General features: G+C 44.1%; 1 protein-coding gene across 4 annotated transcripts in view; it reads left to right on the top strand.

Moving 5' to 3' along the window:
- LOC115343023 (translation initiation factor IF-2-like) overlaps nt 1–19,185 on the top strand; it is a 59,022-nt gene extending 39,837 nt beyond the window's left edge. The window contains exons 3-6 of one of the 4 annotated variants that reach the window (XR_005932731.1): nt 3,361–3,422; nt 4,185–4,296; nt 4,751–4,846; nt 17,930–19,185. Coding sequence is in view for 2 of the 4 variants with exons in the window: in XM_030018463.2 (XP_029874323.2) it covers nt 17,930–18,160 (231 nt within the window). In the remaining 2 variants the exon portion in view is untranslated. Of the gene's footprint in view, nt 1–3,360; nt 3,423–4,184; nt 4,297–4,750; nt 4,847–17,929 lie in introns of those variants that run through there. The other 3 variants (XM_041124562.1, XR_005932730.1, XM_030018463.2) reach the window with 3 other exon arrangements.
- Nucleotides 19,186–19,596: the final 411 nt, after the last annotated feature.

Below are 19,596 nucleotides of genomic sequence, written 5' to 3'. Positions count from 1 at the left end.
ATGTGCAAGGAGGAGAATCGAAAAAACCTGAACCTTTCTTGCAGCAGTTGATAGCACTGTGAGATTCTGTGCCTGGGAATTTGCATGCCTTTGACTCCAGAAAGCCTGAAGAGACCCACAGATTTTCACCCTGTGAAAGTCTCTTTGGGAAATTCAATCAGAAAGTGTTGGAACTGCTGTGTCCCATCCTGTCCACGTACATGCCTTTTCCTGGAAGGCTGCACTTCTGCTCTCCTTCTCTGTTAGCAGAAGGCTGAGGTGCCAGTGAGCCTGTGGATGTGTGTGAATCCTGGTGGTGGTTTACAAAAACTGCTTTCTGCTCTCTGGGCTGTGTGTGGGGATCGCAGGAAGGGGAGCATCGGGCTCATTTGCATTTACTTTTCACAGAGGGTTACTTTATTACAAATGGACTTAGGTATCCCAGGTTTTCCTTTTCAGGCCTTCACGAATACTATCAGTTTTTCCACTTGTATTTAAGGCTTTTAGCCAAACAGAGAGCTCTAGCTGTAGTTTAACTCCTCTTGAGTGTTGCAGGTTCATCATGTTTAACATGCATTTTAGCCAGGAGGGAAAGGAGCGTTGGGTGCTGTGGAAGCAGTGGGTGTCAGATCCCCGAGAGGCAATGCGCTGCAGTTGGAGATGACAGCTTTTCCTGTACTGCCCACAGCATCGCTCAGGAACGTGTCTCCTCCCTCACAGAGATGCCAGCTGCCTTCCCTTCCCATCCCGTCCCCGCTGTTAGTCAGCAGGTGCACTCCGCTCCTCCGGACCCACAGGAGAAGATGTTTTCGCTAACGCTTCCTCGCTCTTCGTTGTTAACTAGCTCTTCTTCGCTGTTGCTGAAACTGAGATTTCCCGAGGCGGTCTGGGCACGGGGTTGCTCCGAGTGGAAGGAGAGGTACTGCGGAGCAGCACGTATCGGAGCTCCGAGGGGAGGCCCCTGGGGTGCCTGCCCGGGAGCGGAGCGGGGGGGGGGGGTGCAGGCGTGAGTCACAAGCTGCAGAACCGGGAGGGCTGGGGCGTCAGCGCCCTTCGTGCTTGAGTCACTCTTCGCCAGCAGCAGGTCAGCTGGGGGATGGCTGCAGCCTGAAGTGAAAGCTTGTAACTCGCCAGCCAGCACCCCGTTCCAAAAGCGAGTATCTGCATTTCATCAGCGTCTTGTATTGTCTCTCTGAGAAATGGCATTCGGTTGCAGGTAATTGGTAGGGCTCCGGTTTCCTGTGGCTTTCCACCTATTCATTTGCGTTGGGTCAGCTCAACTGCTTTATAAACATGGAAATGTGCTTGAAATCTGATGAGCTTGCAACACCTACAAGAGAAAACCTACAATGCTATTAGATCTCAAACGCCAGAACTGTGGGTCTTTCTACCAAGCTCCAGTTCAAGTTTGCATGTAAGGGTGAAATTAAAACTCAGCACTTCTTTCAGGCTCAGTCAGAGGAACTGTTCCTAGGTACTGTAAACAATTAAAGGACCAAATTATTCTTCAGTGCTTGTGTTCTTCAAAAAAGACAAATATGTGGGAATCCTGTAGCGGTTGAGAGGAAACTGTGGTACCAGTGAAGTCAGCTGGCCTAGAAATTGTTTCATGTGTCCTCGGTATGAAAATGTGCTGAAGTTTCGCAACAAAATGGCAAACATAACGCACCGTGACCTGTTTTCTAACCCTGGGACAAGATTAAATTTGAACTGGTGACAGGTATCAGAATATTTGCTTAAGCAAACACGGTAAAAGTTGTGTTAAGCCTTTTGGAATGTTCAGTCACCCACTTCTGCATGATTTGCATGATAAAATCTCAAAGAATGGAATAGAAACACTTTTCATATGTAAAGTAACAATCATCAAGTTCTTCCAGAATGTTCTATCTTTATACTGAAATGTTCTGCAGATTTTTCTGTAAGTTAGGTGGAGTAAAAAGGCAAATTTACCATGTTAAATGCAGTTTTCTGATTGCGTCCCAAATACATTAAGCTACAATTGTGTTTCCTTAATCCAAACATTTTGGAGTTAAAACTGCTTTCACTTGGAGTTCTGTCACTATTGATGTCATAGCATTTTATTTACTAGTAGAGAAGTTCTAGTCGGAGGCCGTAAGTCACAGGTTTTGTCTCTTTATCTCTCCTTGCAAGACCTCCCAAGTTCTTCATGGCTCTTAAAAGTATTCCTATTTTTTAGTAAACAGTTTTCCATGGTGCAGACTTAGAGGTATTTTAGCTATTTCCTGGCTATTCTCTCCAAATACTTGAGAGATTATTTTGTCCTAGTACCCTACTGCACTGGTTCTGAACCTTGTTTTACAGCCCAACATCCTCCCAGCTCAGTGTTCATCCACGAACATAAACTCTGCCACCTTTGACATAGGTGCTCTGATCAGTCCGTGGCTGTGGAGCGTTTTTGACCAAATGCAGAACCCCTGGCATTTCTTATTAAGGCCTTCAGTGAAAACGTTTGTGCCTGCGGCTTCCTGGGAAGCAGAGCAGTTTGCTGAGGGTGTGACGGGTGGTCTGCCAGGTAGTGCCTAGGTGGCAGCTGCTTGCTTTTGGAATGCTGTCCCTCCTTCCACAAAAAGGGAGTTCCTTCACCCACTTTTGGATTGGTGTTGAGCTCTTAGTCCTGGATTGTCCTGTATATGCTTCTAGAGATTAGCTTTCTCTCTGACCTGTGGAGCTTACTTATTTTTCAGTGACTTCCAGAAACTCAGTGTCAGCAATCAGATCTTCAGACGACGTCTCGTAGGGCTCTGGGGTGCTGATTCACTAATATCTCACCTTCAGTACTATTGAAGTATCAGTCCGAGTTGTTGGCTTTAAGGTATTATATGACATGCATTGTCTTGCAGTCCAGAGCAGAAATAACTATGAGAAATATCTACCTTTTCTATATTACTGTTGACAGATTGATTTACTGTATGAATGTAGTAACGGACAATCTGATTATTACAGATGTTGTTACAAATTGTTGTATTTTTTTTTATCCTAATGTATTTAAACACTTCTGATTGTCTGCTGGAAGGTGGTGTTTTTTTGGTGTTTTTTGTTGTTGTTGTTTTTTTCCCTTCCTCACTGCCTCTTACTTCCGTTACCTGTTTCCCAAGCTGGTTATGTACAGTTGCTGTTATTTTTAGCTCCTTTCTGGCTTCCATTAATCTTGAATTTCCAAGATTGTCAATATCACATCTGGGACAAGTGTTTTCTAATTAAATTCACCTCTTTTGAGCTGCCCTGATTTATAGGATCCATCCAAGAAAAGATGTATTTTAAATATAGTTTCTGATTGCTGGAGATGCACCTTTTCCTGCCACAGGTATAGTTGGTAGCCCAAGGTTTGGCTACAAACCTACTTTGTTTCTTGTTTTTCAGGTCAAAGTAACATCCAGTCAGACTTTGCATGGCATGAGGCAGAAACAGGATTTTCTAGCATGGTGAGTCCTTGCAGAATCAACAGGCTGATGATTTCTAATGACCAAGAATTCAGGAGACACTGCATCCTAATTAAAAGCAAAAGGGGGTCAGTAATCGCCAAGTAAATTCTGTTTCACCTCTACCTGTTTTATAGGTGGCTTCAGGGAGCAATTTAGGAAAGGCGCATTGCAGAATGACTTAATGTGAGCTCTCATGATGATCGCAAGGAGAACTACGGGGGGAAGTTCACAAATGGAGTTTTGAAGGAGCTATGTAAAATGATAATATGGGTAGGGATTTAATGATGGTGTTCATGAGAAGACCTTAAATAGGGGTCATGTTGCAGAGGATGTTTTCCCCTTTAGCACTCACTGACTTCAATTGTAAACTCTTTTCTCTTTCGACACTTTGCTAGACGTAGACTTTTCAAGCCTCTTTTGGCTTTTTTTGCTTCCACAACTGAACACAGACCAGAGGTGTCTCTCTTAGTGGTTCTTGGTTTGCTGCTCTTCCAGGCCGCTTTCACTGAATGGTTCCAGGAAAAGCTAGAAGAGACCTTGCAAGGTCACAGAGTTCCTGTATTTCATCTTCTTGGCCCAAGGCAGGATCTAATAACCCTAACCTGCTCTCAAGCATCCTGGCAGATGATCTTAAAAGTCTCCAGTGACAGAGACTCTTCTATCTCCCTAAGCAATTTAAAATTCTTTTTAATAGAAATTTTTGCCCCGTGTCTAACTAATAAATAAAATAAATAAAACAACATGATTTCATTAATTGTACAGGAGCACTCAGGTTTTGACATGAGCAGCAGAGGGAGAGTGTTAAGAACTTGACTGCTGTAGCTTCATTTTGTGTTCCAGTGCGACCCACCAGATGAAAGAGGGTATGATTCAGATATGTGCAGTTTGCTGCCATAACGACCCTCCTGCTCACCTCTTGGCCCCTTGATTTTCTTTAAGGTTCTGTCCCCTGAAGAATTCTCATTTATTCTGACGTGTTTTCCTGATCTTTGCTCATGGTGGTTTTGTGAATGAAAATTGTTAATAAGCAATTGTGAGGATTGTTAATAAAACTGGTGTTAACAGAAATACAGATAGGAGAGAGACAGGAAGGGGACTCAGTTAGACCCAGACAAATACACAGATAAATGATGTGCAGATTAGGGTCATATTTCACAGCAGGGCATACAGTAATGATTTACCTCGGAAGGAATAATGCCTTAAAAAAAACGACGGAGAAAGCGTATTTACTAGTATGGTTTAAAATTAGGCTCCAACGGCAGCACAGTGAGTGCCAATTATTTTGTCCAAACTCTGACTATCTGTCCATTTGGTACTTTTTCTTGCAGTGTAGCCTGGGTTCAGTGTGATCCAGAAATAGGAGTTTGGGAAAGCCACAATTCAGAAAATGCTTTAAGTCACTTTCAAGCTGTGAGGGAAAGAGGGTAAGTGCCAGTACCTGTCCAGAGGAAGGTATGAGTGAGTCAGATTTTCTGGTCGTGGATTGGATCAGTGGTGCTGAATTTATGGGGGGGCAGAAGCAGGCACTCCAGTATAGAGTGCAGGGCAAGAACTGCTTAGAATGGAATCGTGTGTCAAATGCATTTATTCAGAACCAGGCCCTTCCTACACAGCAGCCAATCTATTACAAATACAGATTTCCTGTGGAACTGCATGTTCTTTGATTTCTTTGAATGCTATGATAGAATTAGTTTCTTGTGATCTAGGTGCCTGCAGTACACTCAAGAGTTGCTTCTGCAGCAGAAGTAACTACTTTCCCATTAAGTCTAAAAAATTAAGTTACAAAGTCCATCAAGTCCTATCTACCTACAGGCCATGTTCATTGCAACCGAAACCCTCTGTGCTGGGGTCTGTTGTTGCACAAGAGTCACATCCACAGGCCCACAGTCAGTCCCACTATGCTCCAGGATGATCAATAAGTGTCACTTTAATGGCATCTTTCCCACTTGCCTCTTCACTAAAGGAAAGCAATAGTATAACGTTCAGTGATGCAGCAGATGTTTCAAAGTCCTCATCAACAAGGAGATTACCCTGTTACCTAAATTAGGCATATTATGGAATTGCAGAAATGCAAAAAGAAATGTCCGAGTGAGGTTTGAATCAGCTAAGAAAGTTTCAGGATTAAACCTCATAGGGGAGGCCTCCTATGATACTGGCTTTTGACCAGAGTTTTCTGGTCTTTTATTTGTCTGGTGCCTGTTCTGTCTCTAAAACACTAGTGCAAGGAGCAGATCAGGAGAGAAAATACAATTGGATAATGCACTTGGTTTGCTGTAGAGGAATCATTTACCTTTGCATTGCTTACTTGCCTCCTGTCTTCTGATTTACTGTGACCTGCAAGGGAACATTCCTCTACCACGGCCAAGGCATTCAGGTGGAGCTAATTGAGCAATTAAATTATCAGGTGATGGAAGTAAAAATCTCATCCACACAGTGGATTGATTTAGCAATCTGACTCCTTTTAGTTTATGACTTACTATTATGTAATGTTTGTGTTGCTACACAGGTGCACACTCTGTGCAAAACAAAGAGGTAAGCAGCTGTTCTTTCATACACTTTAGCTGACATGGGGCTCACGACTTCTGTCAACTGACCATAGAAGAAGGTGACTGTTGGGGTTTCTGAGGATGAACTGTGAATGTGGACAGTCCATTTAATAGAACTTCCCTTCCCAACTCCTCTTTTCTTGGAGGTCTACTGTCAGGAGTTTGTAGCTGTGGCTGAGCTAACAAACACAGGAAAAAAACCTTTCTTTCCAGTCGGGTGCATTTCACCTCTAAGAAGTATCTGTGAAGGAGTGCGCAAAGCTAGGCCGTGTCCAAGTGCTGGTGTTTTATACAGAATTGCAAAGGGAAGAAAATTCCATTTTGGTGAAGAATAACAAAGATGATGATGATCTGGCTGAAGATCCATTTGGTATGACAAATAGAGACAGTCTAACATGCACATATTTTCTGAGAACATCATGGAGATGTGACCTTTGTCTATGCCAGCTATCCAACTGGGCAGTTCTGGGAATGATATATGTAGTAAAAGCACATCAGAATTCTAGCTCCCTCCTCGTGTACAGAACTACTGCTACACAGATTGTTGTTTTAGCTGCAAGATCGGCAATGGTAGAAACCACACCTATCCACAGCAATGCTGTCGTCATTAAACAGGTAGAGGACAGGGCAGTAGAAATGCTGTTGCAACAGAAAACACAGGGAAACCTGAAACCCTAGAATGGAGGACTGGAAGGGATGCAACATGGTCACCAGGACAAACTTCTGCAGTGAGGTTAGACCAGGGTGTAATGGAGAAAATGCTGCTGGATAGATCTGCTTTGCTCCCACGGCAGGAGTTCTGTGTGTTGGTCTGATCACATAATCTCAGACCGTATTAGAATAGAGGAGGGAGAGAGTGAGTCTCCTTTGGCTTGTAGAAAGGTTTGATTTTAAATTAAAGAGGATGTTGCAAAAGGTCATGAACATTGACTCTGCAAGTTAAAATAGGTTGCTTCCTTCCCTTTCATTGACAGTACAGAAGGTCTTAAAAGCGTCTACATGTTTCTGCCCTATTGAAATTCTCAAGGGAAGGTAATTCTGAGGGGATGTCCAGAGCCAGTGTGGTCCAGTATGCCTTAAAGCTGAGGGAGAGACTAGCCCTGGTCATCTCTTCTGTTTGGGAGAATGTGTGGTATGCACGAAGTTCGCAGGACCAATATTATATAATAAGACTACGTGCCCCTGTATCTGTGAGCTGGGTGTCCAGACTTTATTGTTACTATCATCCATGGAAAGTAAAGGGCAGAGCCTGTCTTGACGTTCATGGACTAGGTTTGGTGGCATCATTTCTCCTTAGGCTAGTGGGTGGCTTGAGAAGTTGTGCAAAGGTAGGTAACAAGTTAATCTGCAGGAAGACACTTTTATCAAACTTGTTTTTCTCCTATCCAACTTGCCCAGAAACAGAAGATAGTGACAAAAATCTACTTTATGTTGACTAAATCTCAGATATTTTTCACCTCTGTTCCTTATGGCTGTTCTTCAGCTGCGAAATCTGATCTTTTTATCACACATTGAAGACATTTATTTGATACTTGAAATTTGAATGAGCTCATATTCCAATATCTTAGGATGTCCACTTTATTTTTGATCAAAAACTTCTCCCATTTTATTATCTCCATGTAGCCTGATCACATAAGCAAGTCTCCTAGTGCACCTGGATTTTTAATTAAAAATAAAAAAGCAGGGGGGCGGGGGAGAGGAGGTTGGAAGCATTTGTCGCATGGGCACGGAAAGGTTGTCCAGCATCTTGGCCAATGTGAAAAGGAGAGCCAGGAGAATATGGTCTGTTTTGAAGAAATTGGTCTGAGGTTATCATGTCCTTCTCTCTGACCCTAAGACCTCCGAAGGAGATTTTTTTGACTTTGCAAAAGATGGTAGATTGGCTTACTGTGGAGTAGATGTGATCTAGCTCTGTCCCTGCTGTCTTTGAGAAGAGATTGGTTAGATAGGTGCAAAACTCTCTTTCTTAGGGCTGCAAAGGACCATTAGTCTCGTGGACTGAGCTCTCATATAGCAAAAACATCTTCCACCTATGTTCTCTCTTCCTCCAGTGATCTCTGACTAATCCATGTATTCCCCAGAAGCATGCATGTCCACTGCTTCCCTCGGTAGCTTATTGCAATGGTTGATCTCTTCTAACTCTGAAAAACATGTATGTTACTTGTAATTTGAATTTGTTTAGCTTTAATTTTCAGCCCTTTGTTGGACCAGCTGCTTTGGAAGCCCTTGCTCTGTGTCTTATTCAGGAATTCAACAGATAAAAATTCTTACATTAGATTATTGCAAAATGTTTTCCAGCTCGTAAATAATTTCTGCTATTCTTCACCCCAGGTTTTTCAATGCTATCTTTCAGTTGTGGTCCCCAGAGCTAGACTTAGGCTCCAGTGTCATCTTCATCTGTACCAGGCCTAGAAGGGAAAATACTCCCTGCTGGTTAAGGGCTGTGATCAGACCCCTTCCTGGGGAACACCTCTGTGCGGCTCAGCCTCAGAAGAGGGGAACCAATTACTCATTTACTGATTCCTACATGTTCAGTCTTCAGACATAAACCTGACCCAGAAGTTGCAGTAAACTTTCATATAGAATCAACCCATGGATTCTCGGCAAGCTCTGCTAGTCCTACACCCAAAGAGCTGATAATATTACTGAGAAACTGAGTAACTGTGTACCTGCAGAAATCACTTTACTCCTCATGGGAGAGGAAGAAAAAAAGTAGAAAAGTCAAGCTAACAGCAAGCCTGTTTTTATTCTACCAGGCAGGAGATTAATTAGAGTACTGTGAGGCCTGACCTCCAATTTTGTTTCCAAAGGTCATGGCTGTTGTTGGAGAGATCAATTAATATATCAGTGTACCAGGCTCAACACAGAAATGCCATCCAAACAGTGTACGGGGAACCTTTGTGTACTGTGTATTTGCCCTAGCAGATAGTTAATCTGGGTTACTGTTTACTACCTGTTCCATTTCTCTTGCTCAAGAGTGTGAGCAAACGTTTATTTGACAGAATGTTCTGTTCCTCTCGTCTCCTTTTTTTCTCTCTCCCCCCCCCCCCCCCCCCCCCCCAAGAAAAGCAACTCCACACTGCACACATGTTGCAGGCTGGACTCTAGTCAGAGGATTTTCTTTACTGCTGATGGGGGAGAGCAGAAAATGTCTTGAGAATGATCTGCCAAACAGGAAAAGGGCCTTTAAGCAAAGGGTAAGAAATCAGAAGAAAGGAGGTACTTACAGCACTTTGACTTACTGGAAAACACCCAACAAACTGAATACCAAGGTGAATAGTCTATTTAGACCAGTAGAAGCAAAAAGCAGGCTTGTGAATTGCAGCAACCAAGTGTCCACTAATAGCCCCTGTTGGAAATATCTGATCTAGTATGGCTGCCTTCCTGTTGCTTTAGTAGGAGGCAGTGTTTGAAAGATCTCACAAAAAGATCTCCAAAACCTCCATGCTAGTCCCGCAGGCATTGCTTTCCAGTATCGATTAATCAATTTTCTTCAAATGCTATTCATACTCTGCATTGAAAGTGGGAAGCACTATACAAGTCCGTATCGTTCCCCTGTGTACATATGATGCGGAGCAAGTGATAGTTACCAATGGTGGTTGACAGAAATCCTGGTTACTAGTGATGGAAGGGGAGTGGGAGATGATAGGCTAGCAAATGACTTGTATCATAGAAATGTTTGTTTCTGGCATGGTGGGGTGCTGGAATACTGCTGTCAGAGATGGACATTTAGGAGGGAAATAAAATATGGATAAGACACTAAAAACCCTTATCCCTTTGATCATGCTCCAGGGAAAGGTAAAAATCATACTCATCACTCAGCAAATGTTCTCAAATTTAGTTCCCATAGGAGAATTTCCTGAGCCATATACACTTGTCAAGTTGGGATGCACAGCCCCTGCTTGTTTCTGTGCTCTGTGGAAGTCTGCTCGTGGTTGTGCTCTGGTGCTTTGAGGGTTGCTTTGGTGTTTTAGGCAGACAGACGCCCTGAAAGAGACTGCCAAGCACTCAGAGTAGCATAGGGGTGTCCTGTTACTTCATCTCTGCCCTTTTCTCTGCCTCAGTGGATGCGAGAGGGAAGGAAGGCTGTCAGAGTGGCTTTGGGGCCATCCAGGAATATTAAAGCACCTGTCTGTATCTGTTTACACTGAGTGGCTGTACCGCACCCCAACATCTGTCTGTCTCTATAAGGTAACTGATTGTTTGGGATGGCACGTAGACATCTTTATAGTCTCTGCCTTGTTGTTAGACACTTTCAGGCAGAAAGGGGATGACAGCCCCTGCCTCTCCTGTCTGACAGGCACTCTGTATGGATGGAAGAGGCTAAATTAAAAACAGCAAAGTAGACTTTCTGGTTTTTCTTGATAACTGGTATAAAGGAGAGAAGGGAGCAGTCTGTGCACTGCAATTAACACCGAGTGCTATTGCAACTCATCCTGTAATGCGATATAGATACAATCTCAGCAGAAAATTGAACGCTGCACTGAGTCAGAAACATAGAGCAATGCTGGGTTTTGAAGAAAGTAATTAGCCCCAGGGACCCGGTGGTTTCTCATTTCCCCTGTGGTAAACACAGGGAAGTGGGGCATTACTTCCCATAGGCTTCCAAAGTCAATTTAGACAAAGTACAGAGCCAATTTATAACCCAAAGTTTTCATGAATGCTTAGCAAGAGGCAGGCGCACCTCCGGTCTTCTTGCAGTGCCCACCACATACCACTTGGTGCCATGCTGCTTTTCTTCTGCGAGCTCTGAGTGCCCTGTCTCTGTCCGGCTGCTGCTGAGCCAGCCTGAGCCCTGCCAAGTGCAGCTGCTAGAGAACGCAGCCCGGAGCAGCAGCAGCGCTTTGGTACCCTTCGCCGCCTCTCCTGCCAGGAGCGATGCTGCGTGACAGACCTGTCGGGTTCACCGTTCGCCACGCTCGCCTGCAGCCGGGTGCCGTGGCCTGCCCTCTGCACGGTGCCTCACCCAACCACCTACCTCTTCCCATCAGCGCTTGGTACAGCAGTGGCCCGGCCCTTCCTTGTGCTGCCCTGCACTTGGCCTTCAGAAAAGCAGTGATTTGAGGTTTTCCAGAACTCACTGGTCACTTGAGTTCTGCTTTCCTTCTCCACTAGAAGATTTGAAGTGTACTGAATCACAGAAATAAGATACCCGGTAGCCAAGAAAACTGTGATCTTACTAATGACAGGACCTACTGGCTGGAAGCTGCACCTCACAATTAATATGAGAAGCAAGGAATTGAGCTGTTCATGTAACACAGCAGGGATGTCAGTAGTCTCTATTTATGCTCTATCTTTAAATGAAAATTGAGTTTAGTTCTAAAAGGTATGTAGCTCGTGCCTGCTCTGGGTGACAAGAAGTTCCTGCATCCAGGATTCTCGCTCCTGCTTTCCTGACATACTACTTGTCACCTTTCTGTGGTTTGTCACATGCAGAAAAAAACCTGCAGGGTCTTTGGGGTATAATCACATCCTTGTCTGTTGTGAAATGTGTAGTCCACTTGAGGCATCACAGTGAAATGAAATACTGTACTTCTGTGAGTTTGCCACGCTGCTTTGTGTGTTCCTGCACCTCCTTCCCAGAAGCTGCACCCAACAGCGACACTTAGCACCAGTATCTTGCATGGTAAATGTCTTACATGCCTGCAGTTAACACTTGTTCAGCATTTCTCCAGAAGTGCATGGTCAGTGTAGCCTAGCACGCATGTTGCCTCAGAGGAGACTTTTTCCTCAGCCTTCTTTCATTCAATTGCTGGAAAACCAGAAAATGATAAAAGATCATCTGAAATATATTTACTTCCCTGGTTCTGTATCTTAGCAGGAGCTGATTAGGAAGTAAATGCAAAACTCGTCATTTGGACGCTTTAAACTGTTTGTAGGACTGTAGCCTTCTGATACCAAGCCCGTTCTCAGTCTTCTGGATTCTGTAAGTGCCCTCTAGTGACTAATTCTCTGAACTGTGTGTTGGGTTTTCATCGCCGGAGAGAGAGACCAGCCATTGAAGGGGTGGTTGTCTGGTGAGGGCAGGAGCTAGGTAAGTGTCCTCATTCTGAGGGCAGCACTAGTTTGTCCTGCAAAAGCAAACAGAAATGCTTATTGAGCAGTCACTGCACAAAGCTCAGGAAAGCAAACGACTGAATGCATGCACTCTGCTATTGTGGAAATAGCATGTCTGAACCACAACACGAGTCAAATCAAGCGCAAACCAGTGGGAGAAAAACTATTGGGTTGTCACTGCACAATGCTTGAATGGTTTCAGTGAAGCATGGCATTAGTGAAATTTTTCTGAGTAATTATCCTGTAAGGTTTGAGAAAGGGCCACGGCATTCTGGTTTTCGTTTGATACAGCAACTGTAGACTAGGCTGATACATCACTGACATTTCATTTGTACCGTGACAGCATTCCAGTTTTTCTAAAACCAAATTGGCTCTTTACTAAAGACTTTGCTTGTTTAAAAAAAAAAAAAAAAAAGTTTCACCTGTTTTACAAAAGTTTGAACTATGGTCCAGGACTATGTGTTTGTCAATAGTGGGGGCATTTCTGTATCTTCCTATTATTAGAGCTCCACACGCGATGTTGTGCATTGTGGTTGCCTGGCATGCTTGTCAGGGGGAATCTTGAAGATACTTCTCAATGGATTGTTTCAGGAGCATGGCCTCACCTTGCAACCAAAAAGAATAGGGTAGATTTGCTGTGTTCTGGGAAAGGATGGGAGCAGACACAAACTCCTTTTGTACTTTGTTACATCCATGCAAGTGCAGACTTACAAATTGCAGACAGCAGTTGTCAGAACATGCATACATGTTTCTTTAAAAATTCGTGTTCTTATCTTCTATAGTAGTTCGCTATGTTGAATTTATTGTCTCAATGAATTGACAACTCAATTTTAATGCAAATGGATCGGTGCTGTTACCACTGCTGTTCGTTCTGCAGCAAAATACTGGGTTTTGTTTCTGGTGGTGTTTTGGGTGTGGGTTTTGGGTGGTTGGGGTTTTTTTTGTTGTTGTTGTGTTTTTCCTTCTTTTAAGTAAAAATTTAAAAGCCCTTTTAAATGTTTAATTGCACCCATTAATATAACCAGCGTAGGAGTTTGGTGAATCCATGTTCAGGAACTGATTTATCTGGGCTATTACAGTCATATGACAATACGCTGAGGGCCAGATATGGAGGTGGTGTGCAAACTGGCATATATGAGACTTCTTTATGTTCTTACATTGTATTAGCCTCCCACCAACTTCCTTACGCCTACTCATTTGGCATGTAAGGGATGCTAGGGCGGTGTAATTTACGTGGTAAGCTCCTCTTACCATATAAGCATTAAGAACGTATAATTGAAATGTACCTCACCTTGTTTGAACTTGCTTCTTTTTTTCTGTCTTACTCCATATTTGCACTGTGTTCAATACCATAGGCCATAGACCTTATTGCCATGACTGGGCTTTTACGGAAATATAAATTCCTTCTTCCACTGGTATCATAAACGTTGTGGAAAGCAGAGTTTCTTTTGGATTTAGCAATGGAGCAAAAACTCTTGTGTACCTGGAATGCATGTACAGGAAGAGTTCAAGGGAAGAGGGCAAACTGGCATCGGCTCTAGAAATTATCTGGAAAAGTGGACTGCGGAAAGAGCAAGGACAGTTGGGATTTAGAGAGTGCTTCAGCCTGTATGGTGAATGCCTATATTCATCTAGATAACTCCAGCAGTAACCAGCGATAGGACATGAGGAAATGGAATGAAGCTGAGTCAGGGGAAGTTCAGATTGGATATTAGGAAAAGGTTCTTCAGTGAGAGGGTGGTCGGTCACTGGAACAGGCTCCCCAGGAAAGTGGTCATGGCACCAAGCCTGTCAGAGTTCAAGGGGTGTCTGGACGACACTCTTAGTCATATTGTTTAGTTTTAGGTAGTCCTGTGAGGAGCAGGGTGTTGGACTCTGATCCTCATGGGTCCCTTCCAACTTGAGGTATTCTATGATTCTAACCCTTGCAATTTTTGTCATTGACAGAACTAATTTTAAATAAGCATAAGACGGTCATAAACTTGCCATTTAAGAAACGTTTTGGTCCCTGGTTTGCAAACTCATCACCCTTACAAATAGTCTAGGGTTGAGCTGACACCTGTTTAAATTATTCTAGTGCAGAAGAATGATAACACCAAGAAAACTGCAACATTGCCCTAAGAAAGTTAATCAATAATGTGACTTTTTGTTAACTGTGCTGGACAGAATGAGGAATATGCTACGTAAAAGGAAGAGTTGCATCAAGCTTTCTGAGGGATTACAGGAATATTTGGGGTGTTGAACTTGCTTGGAAAAAGACTGTATTTGAAAGAGATGAGCCTGATGCCCAGTAGCAAGTGTACAGGGCTTTACTCATAGCTTCTTAAGTAATCACACTGCTTTCTACTTCTCAAGAAAAAAGTATTGAGTAACAGAATAGAATAGAATAGTTCAGTTCAGTTCAGTTTGAAGAGACCTACAACTATCTTGTAGTCCAACTGCATGACCACTTCAGGGCTGACCAAAAGTTAAAGCCCACTATTAAGGGCATTGTCCAAATGCCTCTCAAACACTGACAGCTGACAGGCATCGGGCATCAACCACCTTTTTTTTTTTTTTTTTTTTTCCCTCCTGCAAAAGCACTGTGAAAATCAGTGGGCTGGTTTTGTGCATATGGAAATATCTAGAGTCATGCCTGTGTACAAGAGGAGGCGATGCAGATGCTGACACCTTGTTCTCTGGACATGGGCTGAGATCTTTGTATTGCACTTCTCCGCTGGAAGAGTTCCTGACTGTAGCTTTTTGAAAGTGAGCTTTTGCTAAAATACAAAGACTGCCTAAGTAGAATAGGAAGATGCAACAGACTGGGACACAGTAGTTTTAGAGGCAGTAACCAAACAAAGAAGCTGTTGTACAAAGCCACATAAGCTGAGTGGTTGTTTCTGCTCTAATACCTTCTGAGAACTCACCCAAAATTTCTTGGGCAATTTGATTTGTATCAGACAAATGTCTCGAATCCACGGCTCTAAATGCTGTACAGCTTGAAAGAACCTTAGAAAGTCACTGTGTCTGTATACATCTCTCTCTCTCTCTCAAAAACTATGAAAGCACCAAGTGTTGAAAAGCTTATGTGCTGTATAATCTCACTGGCAATGAGTTTGCCAAATCAGCTATGGTACTAAGGCCTAGCGCAGCAGAGCCGACTCAGTCAAATACTCTTTCAATGAGAGTGCTACACGTTGGCAACAAATGGTAAGATCTCAGCTTTTCCATAAATTCTTTAACCTAACCTTTCCGCTTAATAATTAACTAATAAGGAGTAGCACCCCAACCCCACCACCACCCCCCGCCCCAGCCCCTTTAATCTTGTTCTCCCAAACAAGACACAGGCTTTTTTTGTTTTTCCTTTTGAAAGACTGTAGTGCATGGACAGTAATTAACTTGTCACTTCAATGTGGAGTAGGAAAAGAAGGATATTTAGTTCTTTCTGTATTACTGCCAGGTTGGGGTGGTCAAAAATGACAGATTAAGCTAGACCACTTATTCCTCCTCAGGAGCAAGAAATATGCAATGTTTCATTCTGGGCACAGGGAGCTTTAGTCTTTTCCATGCTATGGAAAGGAAAGTTGTCCAGTATGTGACAGCATCACTGACTTGGAAATTGTGCAAATTGACTTGAGATAGGCTTGGCAATTATTATTCTGTAACCTGCAGTGCCCTGGATTTTCCTCACCTACTGTGGTGCCACCCCACCTTCTTTGTTGTGGAGCTCAGGAGGGGACAAACTGAAGTCCTCCAAACTAAGCAGCTTCCCCCCCCCCCCTTTAAATGAAGTGAATTCTGCTAAATTAGAAAAGAAAAAAGAAGGTGACTTCATTTGAGACACCCCCCCCATCTGTCTTCAGAAGAGAATGCAGTTTCTGAGGTTTTCTTAAAATATTGGCAAGGCAACCCTTTTGTGTCAAGGGTGACCAAGCCGTACTACTATTGCAAGCCTGTACAGTTTGTTCTGAGGAGCTCTCTGCAGCCATGCCCACCGTCTCCCACTGAAACACAGCAGTGCAGGATGTGTGCGTTCATGGCCCTTCTGAAGGAAGAGGGGTTGTGTGTGATCTCTACTGGCATAGTTTTTCCTTGACTGCTTTGCTTGTATAAGAGAAAGCTGTCTGCTGTTCTGTAGGAAGTGGAGGATAGTTTGCGGATGGCATGCACAGGACCCTCCGCAGACATAAAAACTTGGTAACTCATCAGGCTTCTCCCTCTTTGGGTCATTGAGCATAGATTAATGTTTGCTCCAGGATTTGTGTGGCCTTTGGGTGTTCTGAAGTGGCAGCCCCCGAGCACAGAACAACTTTCACAGCGTCTGTTTGGTACAGACTTTGTATCTCCCCGCAAAAGAATCAAGTCATGGTTGGAAAAGAAGCTGCCAGTTCCAGGTGGATCACTGAATGGCATCGCGGAGCCACTGAACCTAACTGAAAGATGTTTTAAAATTAAGATGAAAAAAGAAAAAGGAACACCAGTATCACACAACTGAAACCCCGTTCTTAAGAGAGAGAACAACATACTCTCAGTTGGTGGCTTGCACAGAATTTCACTCAACTGGAGCTAATGTTTACCTCGGAGAAAAGGATTATAAGGATAGTAAGAGAGGTTTCCAAGAAACGGAGGAATGGTCCTGATCTAAGCGAGGCAAATAATGAGGCCTGCTGGCAAATGAAACAGCGAGCCTAACATGCAGCTGTAAATGAGCAGAGAGATGAATATGCTGTCAGAAGCTGCGTTGTGGAAAGACTTCACAAAAGAGTTTAATGAATGCAAAACATCTTGCACCCAGAGAAGGTAGGAGGGAACAGCGCAGATTCATAGCAGTAGGTATTCATCACCAAAACTCGCTCTTTTGAATGCTGTTGGGTTAAATTAGTACAAAGTAAATGAGTATCTTTACATTTCAACAACAATTTATGTGTAAGCTCACATAGAGGAGAGGAGATTTGTGGTTTCTGTTTTGTCTAAAGCCCAAAGGATGCTGATAGATGAATGCACAGCAGGAATTGCTTTCGTTCTCTCCATTGTTGTTACCCTGGGAAGGAGTAGAGTGCCTTGTCCCACCATCCCAAGTGGACAAACTGTGCTAAATGGTGTAAGAGTTAATCCTTGTAAGTTCTGAGCAGGCAGTTTTATTTAATTGAACGCAGAATAAAGGTGAGTTTAACGTCTCAAACATGTTCACAGGGAAAAATCATTGTATACGATGGCCATGACTGCCTGCCGGCATTAATAATATAACCCACTCTCCATGCCCAAGTGGAACAAAAAGTCGTCCTTGGTGACAAGGAATGGGGCTCTTAAATGCCCCCTTCACCTGCTCAGTGTTTGCAGAGCTCTCTAGCACATGGATGGTGGTTGGGACCGAGGCTGGCAAGAGCACAGGCTGTTGGGCTGTGTTCTCTCTTGTGGTCACTGAAGGGATGGCTGACGCTGGGGCTTGAGCAAAGAAGGAAGCAAACAATTGTGGGTGGCTCGTCAGCCATAGTCGCAGCCAATTTAGCTGTCCCTGAGCACTAGAAGCTGGGTGAGCAGTAGCTGGTGTTACTACGACTACTGCTGATGGTAGTGGCTCCTCCCAGCAACAGCCATCTCTTGCCCCACCTGTCTGCTCCCTTTGGCAGGCAGCAGACCTGCCCGCTCATGTTCTCTTACCAGCTGTGGCACCTGGCTGGACCTTCTCCTGTTCCTGCCCTTCATCCTTAGGGTTGCAAATCTTCATTTTTTCACCTTTGCTGCTCAGAAGCATGAAGGATCTTTCCAGTGGATGTGGCATCGGAGGCATGTAAATAAAAGGGATGCCGTCAGCCTGTGCTTTTGAATGACAATGTGATTGTTTTCTTCCAGAGCCACAGCAATGGTTTTAATCGATTCATTAAGAATGTGGCTTCTAAAACCAGTTTGTTCTCTCAACAGGCCGCAGATGGAGCGGTGGCTGCCGTATTGTGGATGAGACCCTCTGGCAGGAGAAGAGACAGCAACAGCCATCGGCCATCAGCACTGAGAAGTGGCGTGTGGCAAGGCTGGTTTGACATAGGCTCTGGAAGTCCCATATCTGGGGAGCTGAAAGGAAAAGCTCAGCACAGACAGGCGAGGGACATCTCGGTACCAAAATCGCCTCAACTCTGCCAGAAGGACTGGGGATAGAACGTATGTCAGATGAGGAACCTGCAGCATCTTTGGTAGAAGCCTGCAACAGTGTCTGGCGTGGCAGCAAAAGAACACGTGTTGTTTGGGGCAAATAGGTGTTTTTTGGGATGATTCCATTACTCAGAGATGTCCGTGACATCAGGCTGACTCTCCCATCTGTGTTTAGTTTATCTGCATGAGCATTTTGACATGGGCAAAGGAGGAGGTGAAAAGGTGAACTTGGATCAAATAGCTGAGAGCAACAGTGCCAGTGCTTGACAAGTTTCATGCTCACTTTTACCTAGTCTGGCAGAATTAGGCATGTATCTTGCGGTCAGTTTGGGAACAACGTGCTTACACAGGGCCCTGTCTTAGAAAGCAGTAAAGGGAAGAGTTTTGCCGTGACTGTTGACATGCTGGTTGGGATGGGGTTTTGAGGAAGAACATTTGTGAGGATAGGTGAGGAACCCAGTCCCACTTTTCATTTAGACCAGTACAAACCCTCTTCTGCCCTGTGAATGTCGTCGTGCTGTGAGTGAATAACCCTTAGTGTTGTAAATAGGTCCTTTACACTGCTCTTGGATTACATAAACACTGACGAATGATACTTGACCCATATAATGGCCAAACTGACATAAAAAAATTGACCACCACAGATCAGGTGACAGGGAATCCATAGTGATAACAATGTTCAGTGGTCTCTTGCACCTGTCCTTGAGTGCTGCAAGATTACCCTGATTTCTTGCAATTTCTTGTTGGGCTTTATATGAACCTGTGCACTAGCTGAACCCCACCTGCCTCAGAGAGTGCTCTTTGGCATCTTTTTCAGATGTTGTTCTTGCACCACACCTACCACGTAAATGAGAGCTAGTTTTCTACAGACAAATGGCGCAATACCTTCTATTCCTACCGTGACTAGTGATTTATGTGGAAGGAAGCCATCGTTCTGCTCCAATAAATTCTACAAGAGCTAAATACTAATATATACTAAGGATTCATGTGGTGTTACGGTAACCTCTGGAGATAAAATTAAGCATCCTTAATGCCCCGAGTTTGAAGTTTTTTAAAAACACACAGAGCAGACTGCACTACATGATGACATCTCTCTTTGCAAGCCATGAGGAAATTTGGAACATGAGCACAGAATACGGCCCTGTAAAACAAAATTGTCAGAGTGCCTTACCCAGGGAAGGGGAAGACTGAGCGCTACTGTTAATTAGAAAAGTGCAGCGTCATCTACGGCATCTGCTCTACGGGCCTGCCAAAAAACACCTAGAAATCTTCCTACCGCGACCCGCCTCCCCTGCGATTCCAGTGCCAATGCGGAGTAAGGCAGCTCGCGCCTGTCGGGGGCGAGCATCGCGACAGAAAGCGGGCGCTGCTCGCAAGGAGGCAGCGGGGCGGCGGCGGGTAGCCCGGACGGAGAGCGCTTGACCTCTCTCTTAGCCGGCGCC

The sequence above is a fragment of the Aquila chrysaetos genome, chromosome 6, assembly GCF_900496995.4.
Source record: "Aquila chrysaetos chrysaetos chromosome 6, bAquChr1.4, whole genome shotgun sequence".
Lineage (NCBI taxonomy): Eukaryota > Metazoa > Chordata > Aves > Accipitriformes > Accipitridae > Aquila > Aquila chrysaetos.
The sequence above is the reverse complement of the archived record's forward strand: the minus strand, read 5'-3'. Positions and strand labels throughout refer to the sequence as shown.